The sequence below is a fragment of the Glycine max genome, chromosome 7, assembly GCF_000004515.6.
Source record: "Glycine max cultivar Williams 82 chromosome 7, Glycine_max_v4.0, whole genome shotgun sequence".
Classification (NCBI taxonomy): Eukaryota; Viridiplantae; Streptophyta; class Magnoliopsida; order Fabales; family Fabaceae; genus Glycine; species Glycine max.
The window spans coordinates 37116964-37138281 of NC_038243.2; the positions used below are offsets into that span (position 1 = coordinate 37116964).

Here is a 21318-nt window from a genome sequence, read left to right on the forward strand (position 1 = left end):
TGTCATACATGACTTCATTTTTATTTTAATAAATGATAGTCTTTGTTACATTTGTTGTTTGCTTTTCTTCTCTAGGTGATGCTTGAAACAAACGGGCATAGCAAGGGCTATGGTTTTGTTGCCTTTTCTACTCTTGAGGAAGGAAATAAAGCAATAAGTCTTTAGTTCTTTTGTTCACAAAATACAAGCCTTGGCTGAGTTAAATATATCCTTATTTTGTTATCCAACTTGAGCTATTGTTATGTTTGTTCAGTTGAATGAAATGAATGGAAAGATGATTGGACATAAGCCCCTGTATGTAGCTGTGGCTCAACGCAAAGAAGAAAGGAAGGCTCTTTTGCAGGTGATGCTCACATCTTTTTATCTCATTATATAATTTAAATCTGTTAATGACCCCTGATTTTAATTGGTTTATGATCACAGGTTAAAATACTCATGTCGTGATTGAACCATTTGTCATAGCAACAAACATGCATCTTAGTGTGTTGCACCCTATTGATACTCTTATAAACTACTAGTTAAAATTTTCATTTATTTGATACCACCATTGTGTATCCTATTGATACTCTTATAAAGAGTGTACTGGAGGAAAAAATGAATGTATATATACGCTCAGACGTGACAAATGCTATAGAAACAATATAGAGGGTTATTTCAGTGGTTAGAGAATGTGGACTTCATCCCTTCGGGTCCATTTTAAACTCTACTGGTGAAGAGTTCCACTGCATGGAAAAAGGTGGCACATTTGATTCACATTCTGTAAAAGTTATTGAAGTATGTTTGAAAAATGAGGATAGTGTCAAAGTATCAAGCAACAATGTAGTGGAGGAAAATTCAGGTGATTATTTTATTTAGTCTAACTCTTGTTATTTAAAGGAACAAAGATTTTTTAATAATATTTTGGGAACATCTAATGCAATATAAGCCAACTAGTTCATAGTGTAGTTTTATTATGAATATGTATTTAACTGATGCTCTTGTTCTTTTTGGTACCTTCAGGCACACAGGAACAAATCTTAACTTAAAGGAAGTAAACTATAAGCAAATAGTACTGGCTTCACCAGAGCATAATCTTTCAATACCAATTGAAACAAGCCAGGCTGATTCATATTCTTTGAAAAATGGGACAATTCTGGACCAAACAATATGTGATAAAAAGCAATTAAACAATGATGCAGTCCAACATATGTCTTCATATGACTTGAAAAAGTCAACCAGGGAGATGAAGTATTGATACTGTTGTTTTATGCATTAGCTAAAACCAGCAGGGAAATGGGTTTTCTGTATCAAGTGATCTAGAACTCAAAAGAAAGAAGAGAATGAAGGCCTATAATATGTTAAGAGTGGAGGGAAAGCTTAAAACAAGTTTCAGAAATAACTTCAAGTGGATCAAGAACAAGTTCAGTGACATTCGCTATGGTGTGTGAACTATATGACCAACTATGAGAATTGCTTGCCATGGGGCTACCATGTGTTCAGTAATATCAACTTTGAAGGTAAGAACTTTATAAAGGAAAATGTTGCAATGGTGTATTTGTGAGGTAAGATGTTGTGCATAAAAAATTATGAAAGGACTAGCTGGGTTGGAATATATATATATGTTATGCAAACAAGGGTTTCTTAGCTGGTTTTTGGTAAGAAGGAGAGCAGCAAACTAGCATGCTTTGTATCAAACATGCAAGAATTCAAAAATGTTTCTGAAAATTGAGATTAGTAATAAACTCTAATTCTTATGTTTAGTTCTTTTCTTTTTGGATGTGTGCTCAGTTGTCTTAACTTCTCATCCAATGATCTGAAATAGTACACATCTTAATATAGTTTTCTACTTTATAATTTTTAACAATGAATCTTTCCTTTACATCATATTCTAGAAACTTGATATTTCAAACTTCAGATTTTTCAGTCTTGCCAACTTTACAAAATTCAGATTTTTTAAATTTAGATTCCAAGCATAAAGAAGGAAATTTAGGGTGTGTTTGGTTTGCATTTTCATTTTCTATTTTCATTTTCTGAAAATTGTTTTCATTTTCAAAAGATTAGAATTCTGAAAATATGTTTGGTTTGACTTCTTGTTTTCTGTTTTTAGGAAATAAAAACACTGAAAATTTATGATATATTGACTTCTTGTCTTTTTTGTATTTTTAGATTTGCTTAAAATTACATTCCTTGTCATTGAATTTTCATTTTACCCAAAATGAGGTTCCTGTTTTCAACTGAAAACATTGAAAATGAAATTTTATTGTTTTCATTTTCTGGTTGTTTTCTATTTTCATTTTCATTGAAAATGTTTTCAAAAATCTAACCAAACACATTTTCATCACCATTTTCTGTTTTCAGTGAAAATGAAAACAGAAAACAGTCAAACCAAACACCCCCTTAGATACTCAAAACAAGGGTGAACCTAATCAGTAAAATAAAAACAAGATTTCAGAACCTATTTTAGAAACTGAAATTATTGAAACTGAACAAAACAAGACAACATACAATGTGTAATAAGGGTGTGGAACCCTTTGATCTAGTCTATACCAGAAAGACAAAATCTCAAAGAATAAAACCAAATGATCCTCAAGGCTGCCATGACTCCGAGAACCCATCAGGTAACAATTTTTCTAATTTTGTTCAAACTATAGTCGAATTTGTCCTTGACAATTCTACCCTTCCTATTATGATTAAAGAGGGCATTAGATCATGTACAAAGCATCCTATCTCAAATTTTGTCTCATGAAAACTTCTCCCATTCATTTCAGGCTTTTACTTTAGAACTAACAAAAAAAGAAATTCCAAAAGATATACAGGCTGCTCTAAGGGTTCCTGAGTGGAAGGAAGCTGTCTTGGAGGAGATGAGAGCCTTGGAGAAGAATCAGACTTGGAAAAAGGTAGACTTGCCTAGAGGAAAGACAAGTGTGGGGTATAAAAGGGTTTACCATTAAGTATAAGGCAGATCTATAGAGAGATACTAAGCCAGGTTAGTTGCTAAAGGCTTCAATTAGACTTACATACTGATTACTCAGAAACCTTTGCCCCTGTTGCCAAGTTATAAGTAGTTGGAGATCTTTTGTCATTAAGTGCAAATTTAGACTGGCCATTGCAACAGCTAGATGTGAAGAATGTCTTTTTGAATGGAGATTTGGAGGAAGAAGTCTACATGGATGCACCCCCAGGTTTTGTATCACATTTTAATAAAAAAAGTATGCAGGCTTCAAAAGTCTCTCTATGGATTGAAACAGTAACCTAGAGCTTGGTTTGGGAGATTTGCCAAGTTTGTTACAAAGGTTTGGCTTTTCGGTGGTCTATCAAAACTACAAGGAACTTGTTGTTCCAACAGGTACTTTATGAATCTGACTATAAGTGTCTCACTGATAACTGGAGAAGTGGCACCTTTGGCCAGCGTGATTATTTCACCGGTGTGTTGAAGGATAGCATTCTGTTAGCTAGTTTTTCCGGCTTTCATTCACTTTTTGTTAACAGATTAGAAAACTAAGCTACATATAAACTAGCTCATTTAACATTTTATGTTAAGGAGGCTTATTGGATTGAGGACATGCATCCCCAATTATTGCCCGTTATATTTGATGATGTACTACCTGCTGCCTCTTTCGCTGAATAAAACATCATCCCTTACACTTCAAAAAGGGTAGGTTCAGTGTCAAAGTGATCTTACAATGTTTGAGATTAAAGACCTCAGGTCCTTAAAATATTTTTTGGGATGGAGATTGCAAGATCAAAGAAAGGAATTGTTGTGTAACAATGAAAGTATATTATGGACCTTCTCAAAGACACTATGATGATGGGTTGTAGGCCAGCTGAAACTCCTATAGATCCTAACAAAAAACTTGGAAGTGAAGACAAAGGAGATCCATTTGATATGGCATGGTACTAAAGATTAGTGGGAAGATTAATTTATTTCTATCATATCCAGCTAGACATAGCCTTTGCAGTAAGTTTAGTGAGACAATTCATGCACTCACCACATAAAGAACACCTTGAGGCAATTTACAGGATTTTAAGGTATTTAAAAAGTGCTCCAGGTAAAGGACTATGTTTTAAGAAAATTGGGCAGCAAGGCATCAAAGTATTCACACATGCAGATTGGGCTGGATCCATTATTAACCAAAAGTCCACTTCCAACTATTGTACATTTCTTTGGGGTAATTTGGTTACTTGGAGAAGCAAAAAATAGAATGTTGTTGCTAAAAGTAGTGCAGAGCCTGAATATATAGGACAATGGCTAGGGAGTTTGCTAATTTTTATAGCTTAAAAGGATTCTAGAAGAGTTACAACTTTCTATGACTCTTTCCATAAAGTTGTACTGTGATAACAAGGTTACAATAAGCATCAACTCAAATTTGTATGCATACTCATTTTGTTTCCAATGAGTTTGCTTAAAATGTTTTACAGTTTCCACATAGCAGCATCAACTCAATCAACAAAGATGGAAGCAAATAGATCCTATACAAAATCCAAAAAGGAACAAAACTGATATTTTTCTTCAATAATTTAAATACTTAAAAATTAAATGCCTCTTAAGTTAATTGAAAGTAGGCGAGCAGTATATCAAGGGATACCCTGCAGATATTCATAAACAAAAATGGTGTAAGCATAACAATAATATCTAATCCTTCTAATATACTCAAGTACAGTTTCAATCAATTGTTAATCAATACATACAGGAAGGTCAATCATGCACAAGCAGGCGTATGAACAAGTATCATCATAGAGATATCAACAGCATCTTAAAGGAAAAATTTACATACATAGAAAGCATATACTACAAATCCATTCACGTGAAAAAGGTGCTTATTCTACATTCATCCATCAAAGGTACTATAACGCAGACAAACATCACACTCTAACATACATTTTATGATTAACTTGGGTTGGCTAGAGTTTATTAGTGCAGCTTTCGTATGTGAGGAATGTTTTTAACAAAATTACATTGTGGGTGCAGTTGAGTGTCAACGACAACAATGTGGGTCTCTACTCCCACACCAACAATGTGCCTAGGAACCAATGATTTAACATAAAACTTCTACAGAGAACCATGTCCATAAAACTTCTACAATTAAGGTATTTGAAGACTTTAAGCTTACCTCTAGTGGCAGCGAGAGGCAAAGAGTCGCGACGAATGTGGCTAGTAACACGGAGGAAGATGATTGTAGATGCGATGAAGATGATGATGCGGAGGTGACATGGAGTTACGATAGAGACGAAGATGCTACAGACGTACGTTAGTGAATTATGGTGTGGAGCCAATCAAATTTTAAAATATTCACTTCATTAACATCGATTTTCTTAAAAAAATTTATGTTAACGAAGGGATGTTAAAGTTAACATCGGTTTTTTTTTAAAAAAAAACCGATGTTAACTTATCATTTACCAACATGGGTTTTTTGGACAAACCGATGTTAACGGACGTTATGGATTGATGTTAACATCGGTTTTATAAAAACCAATGTTAACCTACTGTGTTAACATCGGTTCTTTTAAAAACTGATGTTAAGAAAGTCATGTTATTTACCATTATGTCAACGCGTTTTTGTTAACATCGGTTTTATTTAAAACTGATATTAAGTTAGCGATGTTAAATGTAAATTTTGTAATAGTGTTGGATTGAAAAATGTACTTATGTGAATCAAAAACTCATAAGCATGGTTTTGACTTAGGAATTGACATTGCATGAAGATGAGATGACTCACAATAAAGAGGTGTGCCTTTACAAAAACATTTTTTGAATATGAATGTTTACTAAAAATATCTCTATTGATTGTTCTTGTTGCATTAAAATGCAAATTATGACTCGAGAAAGCTAATGCCTTGATTACCAAACTAGAGTCTTGTTTTTGGCTAACTATTTATTCTTGTGTTATAAATTTGAGTACTCTCTCTTGAACAAGGATTTTTAGTAGTTTTTGTCTATTGAGCTACATAACTTTTCCTACCTAAGTATATATTTGATTCATTATATAAGTTTTAATTTCTCTCAAATACCTTTGCTTAAATTTAGATAATTCCAATTTATATTTGAATTGAATTTTAAATTTTAACACATTATATCAAATTGATTTTTTTAAATTACATTTTTTTCCTAAAATTCTTATATTGTTGTTAATACAAAATCTTTGTACATACAAAATTGATAAATTAGGACTAACACTACCAAATTAAGAGTTCATTTACCAATCTGTTGTTGGTTTGAATGATAACAGACTTGGATCCCTTAAATAATATTTCGTGTTCGAGTTTTGTGAATGAAAAAAAATGAGATTTGAATAAGAGATCACCCCACTCAAGATGATTGACAATAGAGATTACTTCTAAGCAAAATTGGTGGATACTTCACACCACCAATAACATATAAAGAAAAAATATTAAGAATTAATTTACACAATTTACTTTATCACTTTAAAGGTATTATCTCTTTAATTTATTCCTATATAACAATTTCAAATGTATTACCTCTTTAATTTATTCTTATTAATATAATAAGGTAAGATATTCTTGCTTAACAACGAGGACATATCATGATTAATTGTACTTTATTCCTTCCAAAGACACAAACTACTAAAAAAATTACATTTTATGACAACAAAATTATGACAATTTTTAGAAATTATCTTAGAATGTCTTTGCAGTGGTAATATATATTTAAATTTTATCTAATTTTAAAATACTTGAGAAATGCATGGGAATTAAGCTTACTAGTTGTCGCTTATACAATGAGAAAATCCATCACTTTTGATACATTTTTCTTCATGTTAATTTAGATGTCTACAAAGAGCTTCTATTATTGCTAAATGATTTTTTTGTGTGTGTGTGTGTGTGTGTGTGAATTATTGCTAAATGCTATAATGAAGTATTTTATGCTAGTTGCATCTCCAACAGCTCAACATATTATGTTTGAAGTTTCTATAGGGAAGGTTGTCGATTTTGCCTCAAATATTGTTAGATTTGGTAAGGAGCTTTAAAAAATGAGCAGAAAGTCATGACATAATTCATCAAAAAAAAAAATCATACAACATAATTCTTCTCCATGTATTTATAATTGTGCCTAGTGGGCACCAGGTGCAAGAGGTTCAATGTTCAAAAGAGTTAGATGTTTTCGTATATTGGATAGAATTTTTTGTAATGGTGTGAATATATAGTTCTATCAGTTTAATTAAATCAAGAATGATAATCATTTACTGTTATTTTTTGTCTGCAATATTCACATTGCCTTGTAATATTAACAATTAAAATGGTTTGTATACTTTGCTGCACATGCAAACTCTTCGACGTCAAACAAAAGCACTAGATAGGAAACGAAAGGCTAGGGCAACAGCTGTAGCTTTTGTGAGGAGTCACAAAAGCTTTCGAAATGCATGTGAACTTCATATATCCAATGACAATATCATAAAGAAGTTACTGATCTGCAGGAACAAAAGTACACCGATACGTATGTCATGAAATAGATATATATAACACTGTAATATTGCAAATGAAATTCCAATAATTGATTGCAATTAATCTCCTTCGGCTACAATATGATTATTATAAGTTCTGGCAAAAATCAGATACATATGTAAATAAAGACGCTTGTAAGAGTTTCCATCTTCATTTTAACTTAACAAGATGACTGATATCTATCCATTGGGTGCGAGAGTTGGAATGGGAGCATTATACGCACTTCTTGCACTGAGCTGGTTGGTCATCTCAGTTGGATGAAATGCATCAAAAAATACGTGTAGGTTTTTGTTCTTGCATGGCTTCTCATTAGGGATACACTGCCCATTCGGCCCCACTTTGCAGCACACAGCAACTTCTGAAATTCCTACATGGGGCCACCAACGAAAGTTAATATATTTAATAAACAACATATCTATTACTTCAGTTTTTTAAAACCATATGATCATAATTGTATTAACATAATAGTAAAAATTGAAGTGATGCATGTGCATCCTTTTGCTCATAGTTTCAATTATACAAATTCAATTTAGCCAATCTTTTGTGGAAAGTACAAAGATACATTATATATGCATGTTACAAGCTTTCTGCTACGAGGAAATAACAAATACGTCAAAACCATTTTAGATGAATAAGAGTTTGAATATACAGGCACAGAAAATTGTACAAAATCCATACTTGCTGGTATATACATCAATTGAATCTTAGTACTACTATAATTTTGGCTATGAAAAGAAGAAGAAAAAATAATTGTTACCTAGTAACTTTGAGGTATTGAAATCTTGTGAGTCTCGTAATGAGACCACGGCACTGTTAATGAAGATAAATTTGGCATCAGGTAATTCTTTATTGAAACGACCAACTACTGGTTTATGCTTGTCATTAAAAATGAGTGCTGCTCTATTTTCCTCGTCAACACATATTGACCCATTTTTCCCATGAATAGAGATTTCATGTGGAACGCAGCCTATAAGTCCCAGGCCTATCAAGGCAAACCTCCTTGTCCCAAGTGCGTGCAAATCCTGCACATAGAAACAACAAAAGTAGATAACTAACCATTAATTTGGTGCATCATATATATTATAAATGTTATACTACCTCTGATCCTTTTTTTAAGAGACAAATTTTAGTGTATTTTATACTAAAACTTGTTTCTGATATTACCTTTTTCTAGAATTTGAAGAAAAATAATACCTTTAAATTCCTTGCATATTCTTGGACAAGGGCCACATCATACTGTTCAGGAGAATACGTTCGACTTGATGGGTGATGCTCCGGTAAGAAGTAGTTGTTTAAGTAGTCATTGCTGCCTATATTCACATAATATAAGCACTTATTTAGTAGTGTTGTGCTTGGTCAGGGCCTCCAAGTTTCTGAGTGATTTGGGAAACTATGACTTTATGATTTTGCAACTGCAATCCCAAGCTAATATCCTCACCCTTCAATTAAAAATTAAGTAAGGTTTTGGCTCCATTAGCATGAGAGGATGAATTAAGTAATATATCCATTATATATTGTGTATATACACCTAATATCAATAGCTGATTTTCTAATAAAAAAATTGAAATTACTTTACCTTTAAGGTGAGTTTTAGCTAGTGAACTTTATTAATTTATGAATGATGTGAAATGAAATACATTGATAATAAAAAAAATTAATTTGTTTGACTTGAACTTTGAGGACAGGGGAACTATTTTTCGAATGACCAATTAGCCCGCAGATTAAATACCGTTTTGATTGACCTCTTTCTCTCTCATCCATATTGATTCGTATTCTTGTAGATTTTGGTCAATCTTTTTTATTTTTCCTCATGGCTGGATTGACACGCAATTGTGGCCCTTCGTAAGGTGGTCAATAATCAAGATGATGCATGCCTGCTAATGGGACTTTGTATTCACGAATCACAGGTGGTTAGAAGATTGTTCTTCTTTCGACAACCAGACCATGCTAAATATTCTTAAAATTTAATTGAATATGAAATAATAAAATTGAAAAATGACTAAGACGTGTTAAAGGTGTTAGTAGAATCCAACTATTGGAAACGACTTTGTCTAATAGAAATTTTATTTATTTTGAACAAACCAGTAACCGAAATGGAAGAAGACATGTTTCCTGCACAACATCTTTCAGATTATCATTAGTTTTGTCATATTTGTGTTGCAATTATATTTTTTAATATGTTTTATTATTCTTGTCTATCATCTTAGTCACCGTACTTTTTAATTTTATCTCTATTATATAAGAAAGATCAATTATTTATTCATTATGTTTTTTAATTTATTTTAATAATTCTAACTAATTTTCTCATTTTTTAATTAACATACATAACAAAAAAACTGTCAACGACACATAAATTTAACTTAAAACTACCTATATCATAACTAAAAAATTATACTATATTTTTCTCCAATTTTATTATTTTCCTTTATATATATATATATATATATATATATATATATATATATATATTTTAAAAAAAATTAAAATAAAAAATGAAAAACCATTTTGAGGATTCGGGTTTCGGGGACCCGAATTCTCAACACCAAATTACAAGTTTTTTTAAAATCACATTGTAAATTTGGGTATAACCTGAATTTACACTATGAATAGTAAAGTTGTATATTGGAATAAATAATAGGGGAGTTGTATATTTTGATAATTTTTTTTGTATATTATGAAAAAAAAAATTCAAAAAGAAAAATCGAAAAACTATTTTTTTTAGCATAAATAGTTATTGTGCCAAATATTAGTTATATTATATATTATGCAATAATATTTTAAAAAAACTAAGGAGCAAATTCTAAAAGTGATGCGATACCACGTTATAATAATAATGTAGTGTTTGGAGATGATGCAAAAATGAACGAGAATTGAGATTCAATATTTAACTTGCTTATCTTTCATACACCGAATGCGTATGGTTAGTGGTGGTCATTAAATTCAGGACTTTTCTTAGTGGTCACCATGCTATCACTTCTCAGATATAACTCTGACTCCAAAAGGAAAAAAGAGAAAAGGTGTGAAAAAAGTGTATATTCATATTTCTTGCTCTAACCCACACCATATATTCTATATGACAGAAGACTCATGAGAAAAAATGAAACATGTTGAAGTCCCACATCGAATAAAGATAATTACTTCATGGCTCCTCCGTCTTGTGGGATTCAACACACCCTTCTATCCCTCATTTTTATTTCATGACTCTTCTGTCATGTAGGACTTTCAACAGACCATGTCAGAAGGTGAGTTTTTTATGAGTTTAACTTAACCCTACAAAGACCGACTTGTAAGGTGAAGATTACTCTTCACTTATATAGTTTATCTTGGTATCATCTTTATTTGATGTGGCATGAATGATAATGATGTGGGAAAGGACTTGTCTTCTGGTGATGGGAAGGCAGAAACCAGACCAAAACACGATGGAAAATGAGAAACACAATTTTCACATGAATCTGACACTATTGTTTCATCCATGGTATTTCCTTGACTTATGTTTCTCTTTATTAATAATTGAATTTACTAATATACGTACAATATTAGTGTGAACTAATATTAAATTGTGATTATTGTTTAGGATACTGAGGGACGAAAGAAACGGTTTCCACCTATCAATAGGTCGAAACCCAAAAGTGATCCCATTATTAACTTGGTTGATGCGTCAAAGTCCTTAGTACTTAAGGACCAGACATTCCATGTGGATTGTGATGCAAGTGTCTTCGTCGTGAATAATTTTACATTGTACATTGCAGTCCAAGATATATATGAAATAGTACAACACCGTGCGATGCTTAATATTGCAGTTATACACTTGTGGATGTTGTAAGTACATGCTTATTCTAGGTTCATTAGCTATTTTTTTTAATCAGCGGTTCATTAGCTAATTTACTATCATTTATTTACAATATTTAATATTTATTTTTACATTATAGGTATATGGATAAAATACGTCAACAGTTGGGGCATGGTGACCTAGCTATATGGATTCCTTGAACCTCAAAACATACAAAAGACGGGGAATAAAAGAGTTGAGGCTCAGAACAACATTCATGGATGGATACAATCATCAAAAAAGCGGTTTTACCTAGCTCCTTACATACATGAGTAAGTACAAATTAACAACTACAGTTAAATTATGTATGCATTGTCACTAATTGTTCCCCAATATAATGCAGTTCTCATTGGCAGCTCCTGATTCTTTGTCCTACGAAAAATGTTGCCGTATGATTATGTTCTTTGCACAAGAAGCCTGACGCTGAATTGGAAGGCATAATACAAGGGTAAGCTTTAATTTGTAACACATGAATTTGCTTTCTACTTTTTTTATATTGTTAAGTTTTAATCTTGTAATTTATATTAATGTTTCTTTTAATCCGTGCTTTATCCATAAATAATGTGATGGGTGATAGGTCCACGACAAAATCAAGGAACCTTCATTGGATCCTACCCAAGGTAAGTAGTTTACAATCCTAGAATCCTCAGAAGAATATTTTATTAGTTTCTTTAACAAGCTTGTGATATAATTAAAAGTAATATAATTTTTTATTTTAACAAGTTACATTAATTATTTGTTTTTATTCTTTATGATCTAAAGTTATGTTATTTTATGTTGTAGATATTAGAGGATGCCACACAACCGCCCGATAGTCGCTTGGAAGAAATTCGAGTTCAGTGGGCTAATTTCTTTTTAGAGAAATTTAGAAATAAATCTTAAGTTCTTTTTGGTAGCTTAGAATTGTAAATACCCTAGAATAGTCTACCATGAGTTGTTTAATATTGTTTGGAGAATGTGCAAGAAATTAAATCATTAATGTGGAAAATGCGAGAATGAGAGTATTGTTGAGTAGAGATGCGTGTTAATTAATTTGGTAAAGTTTAATATTGAATAAATTAATATTTAATTTTAATCAGGAAAATAATATTAGTAGTTAATACAAAGTTAATTAGTTTAAAATTAACAACTAATTAAATTTATTAGTAGCTAAAATTCTTAGCAAATTAAATGTTAAAAATTCTTGTGGTGTATGGTAGAAGAATTTTTAGTATTACGTGGATTCTATCTCCCATACTTGATACAAATTAAGACATCCAACTGTAACTTTTGATATGATGTAGTATCTTTGTAACCTTCTGAAAGTGAGAAATACATATTCAACTTCTTCTAGTGCGTAGCGCAGAAGCATTCGACATGTGCCAGTGTTTTCGTTATTTTAGCAAGACATTTATATCTAAACATATAAGACATTTATGAATGTAAAGTATTATATAAATTAAATATAGATATCTTGATGTGCTTTATCTTAATTTGAGGCATGCATTAAAGATAAAGAAGATGGTAGCAAGCCAAAGTGTGTGTTTTTTTCCTTTGATTTCCAATTTTCAATGATTATTAAACATGAACTTATCTCTCACACAACATTAATGTTGGTTGTGATTCATCGACAAATCAAACACACCAAAAATAGTCAGCAATCTTTGATCGTGTTGTGTCTCAATATAAAAATACTTGACATTCATTACATTAAAATCGAACTCATAAAAACCGAGAACCTACAGTAACACTAACATCCAAAGAACAACATTAATGTCTTAATCTTTACTGCTTTGAAATGCAAAAACACCCCATGGCATTTTTTGCTTCATGTGAGCACGTATGTTGAGCTTTTCTCATTTCACACTTTGTCCTTTAATGACGCCTGGCTGAGTAGCTTGGCATTTCCTGCATGGTGAAAGAAAAGACCTAAACACTTTGTGGCCAAACCATGTTTTTGTGATCACACTCCTTTCCTTGCTTTTATGATTTCTTGCTTTGACACGTTGCTCATCATATTTCCTAGCTTGCACACTTGACATCTTGCTGTTGACATGATCAATTGCAAGTAATGATCTTAAGGAAATGGGGTGATCTGTGATGATAGGTCGATTTGGTTGAAATGGTTTGATTTTTCCATTGGAAATGAGCACATCAGCAGGTGCAATCTTGAATGGATTGGCACCAGAATTTAGGTCTTCTTGTATGGTGGAAAATTCAAAATCTAAGTCTCGGTTGCTTACCTTGTAGTAGTGTGTGGTGTGGTTAGGGATAGGGGGCTTTGGATTCTGGTCCTGAATAGAAACTAGGCATGCAAAAGAGAGTGATTCAGCTGAAATGCTATCTTCTGCGGTATGAGATTGAGCGGGAAGTTTGTTTCCTTGACGTGTACCCATTGATTTAAATTTATGTTGTGGTCAAATTGATTATCTAGGTCGAAAACGTATATATATAGGTGAAAGAATGTTTTTATGAGAAAAAATCTTAAATTATATAAATTAATGTGGATTAATTATTGTTAATATAATATTAAATTTAAATGGATGATGATGAGTGGTACAAAAAGTATCCATATATACGATTTTCAATTTTAGTTACTTGGTGCAATTTTAATTTATTGGAAAATAATTTTTATTTTATCTTATGTGCATGTGATTAGTTATGCAAAATTTAATTCAGAGAAAAATTCCTTCTGATGTTTGGTAGAAGAGTTATTTTAAGAATCTTGAGTGGGGAAGAATTTATGCTTGGTATAAATTCTCTTAACATATATTATAGTAAAATAATATTGTTCTAATCATGCATGTTTCTGAACAAATATTTTTATGAGAAGGATTAGGAATTCAATATTCTTATAGAGTGAAATTTTTTTAATCATATTTATGATAATATATTTTGAAGAATCTTTTAAACATATCAAATTAAACCAGTTGCGGCCACTATTTCTTTAAATGAATAGTTTTCGGCTGACTTGACATTTTATCTTGTCTTTTATGTAGGTAAGAATATATTTTAAGGAGAATTCTTCAGGAAGTAAAATCAAATTAATCTATATATTAAATTTGTAAAAGAAATATAAATAATGAAAGTATGTGATTTTTTTTTAAATGGCTTGAATATAAGCTGCCTATTAAGAGTTTGTGTTGTCTGAAGTTAATTTATCAATTATCATCATCCCTGTGGGATTTTCATAACCATTTGGCCCATTGATACACGCAGGAGTCTGCATACGTACTGGTGGATATTACTACAGTGGTGTGGATATTAACTTAGAGCTTAAATTCTTCATGTCATTTCCAAACCTCAATTAGTTTATATATGTGACATGAACGACAATATCTTATAATTTTGTGTTTGTTGTGACTATGTCCCTTATTAAAAATGGTTGCATGATGCATCCCAAACTATGTATATTCCCTCGAGGATGGTGTGTTTGCTTGATAATATAATTTGCTCTCTATTCCAGTTTACTTAATCTTCCTTTTTATGAAAGTTGAACACAAGGACTTGCCTCATTATTAATTTACTTGTGGGTCAGATCCAGGGCCTGCATTAATGTGATTAGTAAAAGGTGTTAGAACAATTTTCTTGTTGCAAGTTTTTACCTCCATGAAGAGCTACAGGCCCTACTATGTGATCTTTGGTGAGCTTTGAAAAATATCCAAATCAATTTCGTACGTATATGCTTATTTCGATCACTGTATTAAATTAATGTGCATATTTTCAAAAGGGTTGGAAATAGACGAAGCGGTCCAATGAGAACCAAGACACGTCACTATTGTTAAATACTGTTGCTCATGTACCAGGAAAAAGCAAAATCTATTAAGAAAAGGACCATCAAACCAAAAGTCATTAAAATATCAAAATCGTCAACTGATCATAATAAATATATTAAAATTTAATTAAGTCAAATTAATACTTTAGAACTGAAACAAGAGGCTATTCAAGTAATGGACTATGGTTTGTTTGCACCTAAAGGTTAAATTCGTATTTAGATATTTGATTAAAAGCCATTAAATCAGACATTTAACTAGTTTAGCCGACTAGTACAACTTGCCGATTTGGTTAACAAATTTTGAAGGAGGATCAAATGGACCGGGGTGTGGAGAACTGGAGATATAATTAATTTAGACTCTCTTACTCAACTGCAGAAATAGATCAGATTAGGTTACGTTTTTTCAAAAAAAAAAAACCTCACATATTTTTAAAAAATGTTTCGCATATTTATTTGACATAAATACTACTTTTTTACAGTGATATAATTATTACTTAAAAGGTTAAGTTTTTTTTTAAAAAAAAAAACTTATTTGACATGAAAGTATTTGAAAAATCATTTTATACAAGTATATATTTTTTTAAATATACCAGCAAGCTTCCTTTTGGATACGCACGCTAAAGGGCCTAAGCATTTATAATATGGATAAAAAAATTTAAATAAACTAATGAGTTTATAGTTTCAAAACATCTAATATTATTATATAAAATAAATTTTCTGCGCGTAAACATTACCTTAATATACTTTTTCCTTCCAAAAGTTAATTTATATTTTCAATATTTCAATATATATATTTAAAATAATCAAGACAAAAGTAATTGATGTTCTCTTGATCATGACCAAACAAAACAAGCACATAAAATTGATCAATTTGGTCTCAGTTTGATGCTAATAGTAAAAATAATAATCAAACATCATAAATGTTTCTTATGGAGCTATTTTTGTTGAGGCCTTATAGAGCTTTATAAACCTTTTTTTTTTATCAAAATGGGTTATTTCACAAAATTAATTATCAAAGTGGGTGTTCTATAAAACTATTTATCTATCCTATTTTTGCCACGTATGATGCATGAGACATCACCATAAATGACCTTATGTTTTTTGTTTGACATGCAACAAGAAACGTGTGCTATCTTGGTACACTCCATTCCTAGTATTTTGCATACCGGAGTGATGTCTCCTGTTAGTTACACATAGGGTGTTGTCTCTTACACTGACAAAACACCTGAAAAGAAGGTGTTAATTAAAATAGTATGTCTTCTACTACAAGACAAACAAACGAAAAACACAAGACTTCATTCAAAGCGACAACTCCTAAATTCTAGTTTGATAAAACTCACTCCTACATGTAAATAATTTTTTAAAATATCCATATTGTAGTAAATAGTTTTGCAAAATTACTCATTTTTATTATAAAAAAAAATCAGCTGCGTTTATGATTCCTTCAGTACTACAAGTATCAAAGTAGAAATGATTGATATCCTTCTAATCTTGATGTGGTCCCAGTAATTTAATGACAAGTAGATTATTTTTTTCTAACTCTTCTGTTTTCTATTCTCTATTAAAGTAGTATGAAAACTTCAATATTTCATAAATATCCAACCAACGTTAGTTAACAACAGTTAATCTTTATATTAAAAAAACAGTTAAGAAGAAAAAAGAACCTGCTAATTAAGCCCCTGGTTCTTCCCGAGAGAGACAAAGCCAGGGGACAGATGAATACAAAGTTTCATCTTTCTAGTTGCTTTGCATTGCATTTTGCAGGGGGGAGAAAAGGCAAAAAATAGTGTTAAAATTATTAATCTAATTTTTTTATGTACATACATCCTTTATGGGACATAATCATGTTTGAAGTATGGTAGAACGTTAAATATGAATATATTTTTCAAAAGAATTTAAACCTTAGGTTAGTTACATTGTGAAAAATGAACCTTTTCCACTAGACTCGGTTTGGTTGCTTAGAATTTTATGTAATTGCTTAAATTTTCAAAAGAATTAATTCCTGACATGGTACCGAGCATTTTTTTTTTTGTCGAGTCGCAAAGAATTAATTCTTGCTTTCGCTATTTCTTCTCAAAAAAATTGAGGACGAGCTTGAGATTTTACCATAGTTGAATCTTAAAAAGTAGTGCACAAAATTAACTTACTACCTAAAAGCGTAGAACAGGAAATCCGTGTACGAATAAGCGGTAATGCTGTTCGGTTCTGCCATTAATTGTGTCATGCGCATGTGATGGCAATATCTATACCAAGAACACTAGGCATATTTTCTTTATGCACTAAGTTCCTTAGTTCAATACGATTCCATTTAATAATTAAGAAACGTTAAATACCAATGTCAATCAATGGTAATTCGTATCAAATACATATAATCTATCTTGGACATCAGACAAGATGACATAGCTAATCTCTTTCATGAACTGCGCCTCACATAAATAAATTTACATTTTACATACATAGTCAGAAAGAACAAGCTAGGATGTTATTATTCCGTGTGTATGTACATACAGCAAGAGAAAGATTGAAGGGGTAAATTCAACAAAACAAACCAGACTTGTGTCATTATTAGCCTTACTAAGCATTGTACTTGGATTTGCATAACTAACAAATAGCATAAAAGAAAAACCTTAATTAGTAGATTAGAAAAGGTTTGTTTAGAGTAATTAGGTATTATTATATAATTATAGGCCTAATTAAGCATATGATCTCCTTCCAGGTCCCCCAGCCAGAGCCTCTAGAGCAACCGGTTTCATAACACAATTCCCATTTTTAGAGCAACAACCGTTATTCTTGTTGTGTCTTCTAATGTTATTATTATTATTATTAGTATGATAACCATAACTCTGATGTTGCATCTCCATTGTTAGTAGCTTTCTCTCCAAGTCATGCCTCTCAAATCTCCTCCTTATTAGATTCTGCCTTCTAACAACAGCACTTAACTTCTCTTTATTATTGTCACAGGATCTTCTGCTGCTACCTATGGGCACCGGCATGGCTTCTAAACCCATCAACTTCGCCACAACACCGGGTTTTCGCCACACCACACTCTCCCCAGCCAGTGTTGGAGGCAAACAACACACACCCTTATGATTATTATCTAAATCAAAACTTGTCTCACTACAAACTGATCTTCTTCTTATTCCCTCTATGTTCCCAAAAGAAGACCGGTACATGGCGTCCCTTCCATCGAGCGAAAACCGTGGATACTGATTCAATGCATTCCTTGCAGATCTCAGTATGTCAGAGTTGTTCACACATGACATCCTACCCCTCATTATTCCACTATACTCACTATTAAGTTTGGATTTTCTAGCCATTTCTTCCTCCAACTCTAGTTGTAGTATTAGATCCTCTAGGGTTGGTGAGTTTGATGAGCTTACCTTGCTTGTGAAATCACTGTAGTTGTTGTTGTTGTGGCTATTTTGTTGGTTGAGAGTGGAGGTTGAACCGTTGTTGTTGCAGAAGGTTTTGATGCCTTTCTTCATCTTGGCTCCTAAGGAGTTCTTGAGGAAAAAGAAGGGCATGTCCTTCATCAATGTGTGAGTAGTTCTGATAAGAAAAGGATGATGAGAAGAAGTGCTTATGTGTATGCTTCTGCATGATTTCTGAAAATGGGGTTTTGAGATTTCTTTAGTATAGAACGGAGAGAGCAACACAAACTCATTGAAACGTGAATGGAGTGAATGGGGAGCGGTGTGGTGTGGCACTGAATGGAGGCATATTTTTAGTCAAGTGAAATTAGATGAGACTATTAATAGCTCTCACGTGATGGGTGAGGAAGGGTTTCACTCACAAGTTTTTCATTTCTGTGCTGCAAAAGTTGTTTGGATTATTATGGAAGAGTACGTAAAAAGGCCTTTAAGTTAGCAATTTTCACTTTAAATTGGTTGAGGGAAATAAAGATCATTTATTGAAGTCGCGGTGGTAGTAGAATATGCATAAAAAATATTTTACCATCTTTAGGTCTTTGATATATTTAGTGCATTAGGTAGTACTTACTACTTACTAGTAGTAGTTTTTTTGGTAAATAGAAAGTTCTTGTAGGCTCTGCATATGTGCCAGTCAGCAAATCATAATTTTGCCAAACACGTTTTCTTGGCAGGTCTTAATAACTTTCTAATTGCTAAACAGTAACAATTAAAAAATAAATTGACCGAAGAACTAGATTGTAAGAATTAATACTTGAGTTTAAACAAAAAAATTGAAGAATAAAATACTTCATGTCATATATAATTAATGAATAAAAGAAAATACATTTAAATATGTTTCATTAAGGTTTACATGTTTTTAGAGAATTCATTAAGAAAAGAATACATGTCCTTGTCACACCAGGTATGAGGTCCCACTTAGACTAACCACCATATTTACGTGTGTCCTTTAACTACCATACCATCGAAACAGCAAACTCATGCATGATCAACAACCATATTATTACATTCATCGATTACTTGTTTTCATATCCACATCATTTTTCAAACGCTTATCACTGCACTAAACATAACATAATAATGTACCACTATGTAGAGTTTGATTCAACGCTAACTTATCCACAGGAAGTTCTACCGAGAAGCACCTCAAAAACCATATCAATGTTCTTTAAGTCTTTTTTACCCAGTGTTAGTTATAAGAACTGGCTCAAGCCTGTTTGATCGAAATTTGGGCCTATAGCCAATTTGGTGTTAACACCGGCAAATCAGTGTTAAACCATAACTCGCTCCAAGCAGATCGAAGTAGTGCATTAGAAATCATGATTGTTGATGACTCATCATTACTAAAAAATTGTATTCTACTACACCAAAAGGATGATGATTTTTAAAAACCCTCTTAAAATATAAGGCGATAGTAATTTTATAAATAGAAAGAGTTTAACGATGATGATTTTAAAATTAATCATCATAAAATTTTGTGTTCAATGACGGTTAATTATATAACTATCGTTGAATGTAACATTTCACGCCGTTGATATAAATATTGTATCGTGCGCGATAGAGGATTTTATATTGTATTGTGCACGATAGAAGATTTTATAAATTTACATAAAATATACAATCATATATATTATATATTTGTACAATATAGATAAAAAAATATATACTTACTCACTCACTCACCCCCATGCCCTCCCTCCCTCACTCAACTTGTGCCCTCACTCACTGGCTGTCGAAAGTGTCTCTTGTGCCATGTTGTGTTGCCATCGTGTGTCATCATCGTCATAGAGGTAAGAACCCTCTATTTTGTTACTTTTCTTTCATAGACATTGGGGGAGTTGGGGACAGGCTTCAAGGACGTTCTACGACAGAACTTGATGAATGAGGATTCGTATGTGGTTAGGAAATTCAATGGACCTTGTTCCAAGGTTTTGAAGCGACCGAGGTTTCTCAACGACTTGCTCCCCGATGATTGTGATACCGTTGTCTTCTTCATTTTCATTCTCGCACTCGCAAGTAAAAATGTTTAGCTCAAATTTATTAGAAATCATAATAATTATGCAGGTTTTTCACTCTTTATTATTTGACCTCGATGATGATTTTATAGTTTTTTTTAATAAATTTCATCTAATAATAGAATGAGTGTTACTTATTATTACTATTATTACTTTGGAGCAAGTTTTGCTATTGCTTACAAATTATCTTTTTCCTGATGGTATTGACTTTTTTTTTTAGTTTTTGTTTTAGCGATAAGTGTAGATTTTCACTTGTTGATCCAAACTCTTTTCTTTCATTGAGACTAGTAGGTAAAATATAAGTTAGAAATTTTAACTATAAGAAAATCTTATTGAGTACAATCTTTATGAGGAGCACAACTAGAGGTGCAGGTGCAACAATGTTGGCTCCTATGATTAATCCATATGACACACACATGATTAAGGAGGAGACAAAAAGAACTTAGGGGAAGTGGTTGCCAAGACCTTTCTCACTAGGAAAGAAGGTAAATGCGCCATAAGTCATAACTTGAACTATGTAACAAGTATAATTACTTTTAAAGTATGTTGCATTGTTCATCAATATGAACTGGCTTATCCGTATTGCAATAGTATGATTGGAGTGGGTTCGTGTCTGCTTATCCGTATTCATGCTAACATGTTAACTGGAAGCCCAATGTTTTACTTGTTGATGGATGGTTATAAATTGAACTGAATGAACCCTTTGGTATCTTTTTTGCTCTGTAGAGACCAAACTTGCAAAGAAAAGTAATGATGCAATGCTGAAGGATTGATCAAAGGGTCTTCATTTGCAACCTCAAGGTAAGTAACACTGATTGAACCTTTGACCACTCAATTCTAACACTAACAAAA

General features: G+C 32.0%; 1 protein-coding gene and 1 pseudogene across 1 annotated transcript; both read right to left on the reverse strand.

The window, feature by feature from the left end:
- Nucleotides 1-7590: 7590 nt before the first annotated feature.
- LOC100815620 (GDSL esterase/lipase At1g29670-like) lies at nt 7591-13644 on the reverse strand (annotated as a pseudogene).
- Nucleotides 13645-17482: 3838 nt separating this feature from the next.
- On the reverse strand, nt 17483-18749 carry LOC113002199 (uncharacterized). Its single transcript, XM_026129313.2, has one exon. It carries the CDS (start codon nt 18554-18556, stop codon nt 17717-17719), a length of 840 nt encoding a protein of 279 aa, XP_025985098.1. The 5' UTR covers nt 18557-18749; the 3' UTR covers nt 17483-17716.
- Between the last annotated feature and the right edge of the window lie 2569 nt (nt 18750-21318).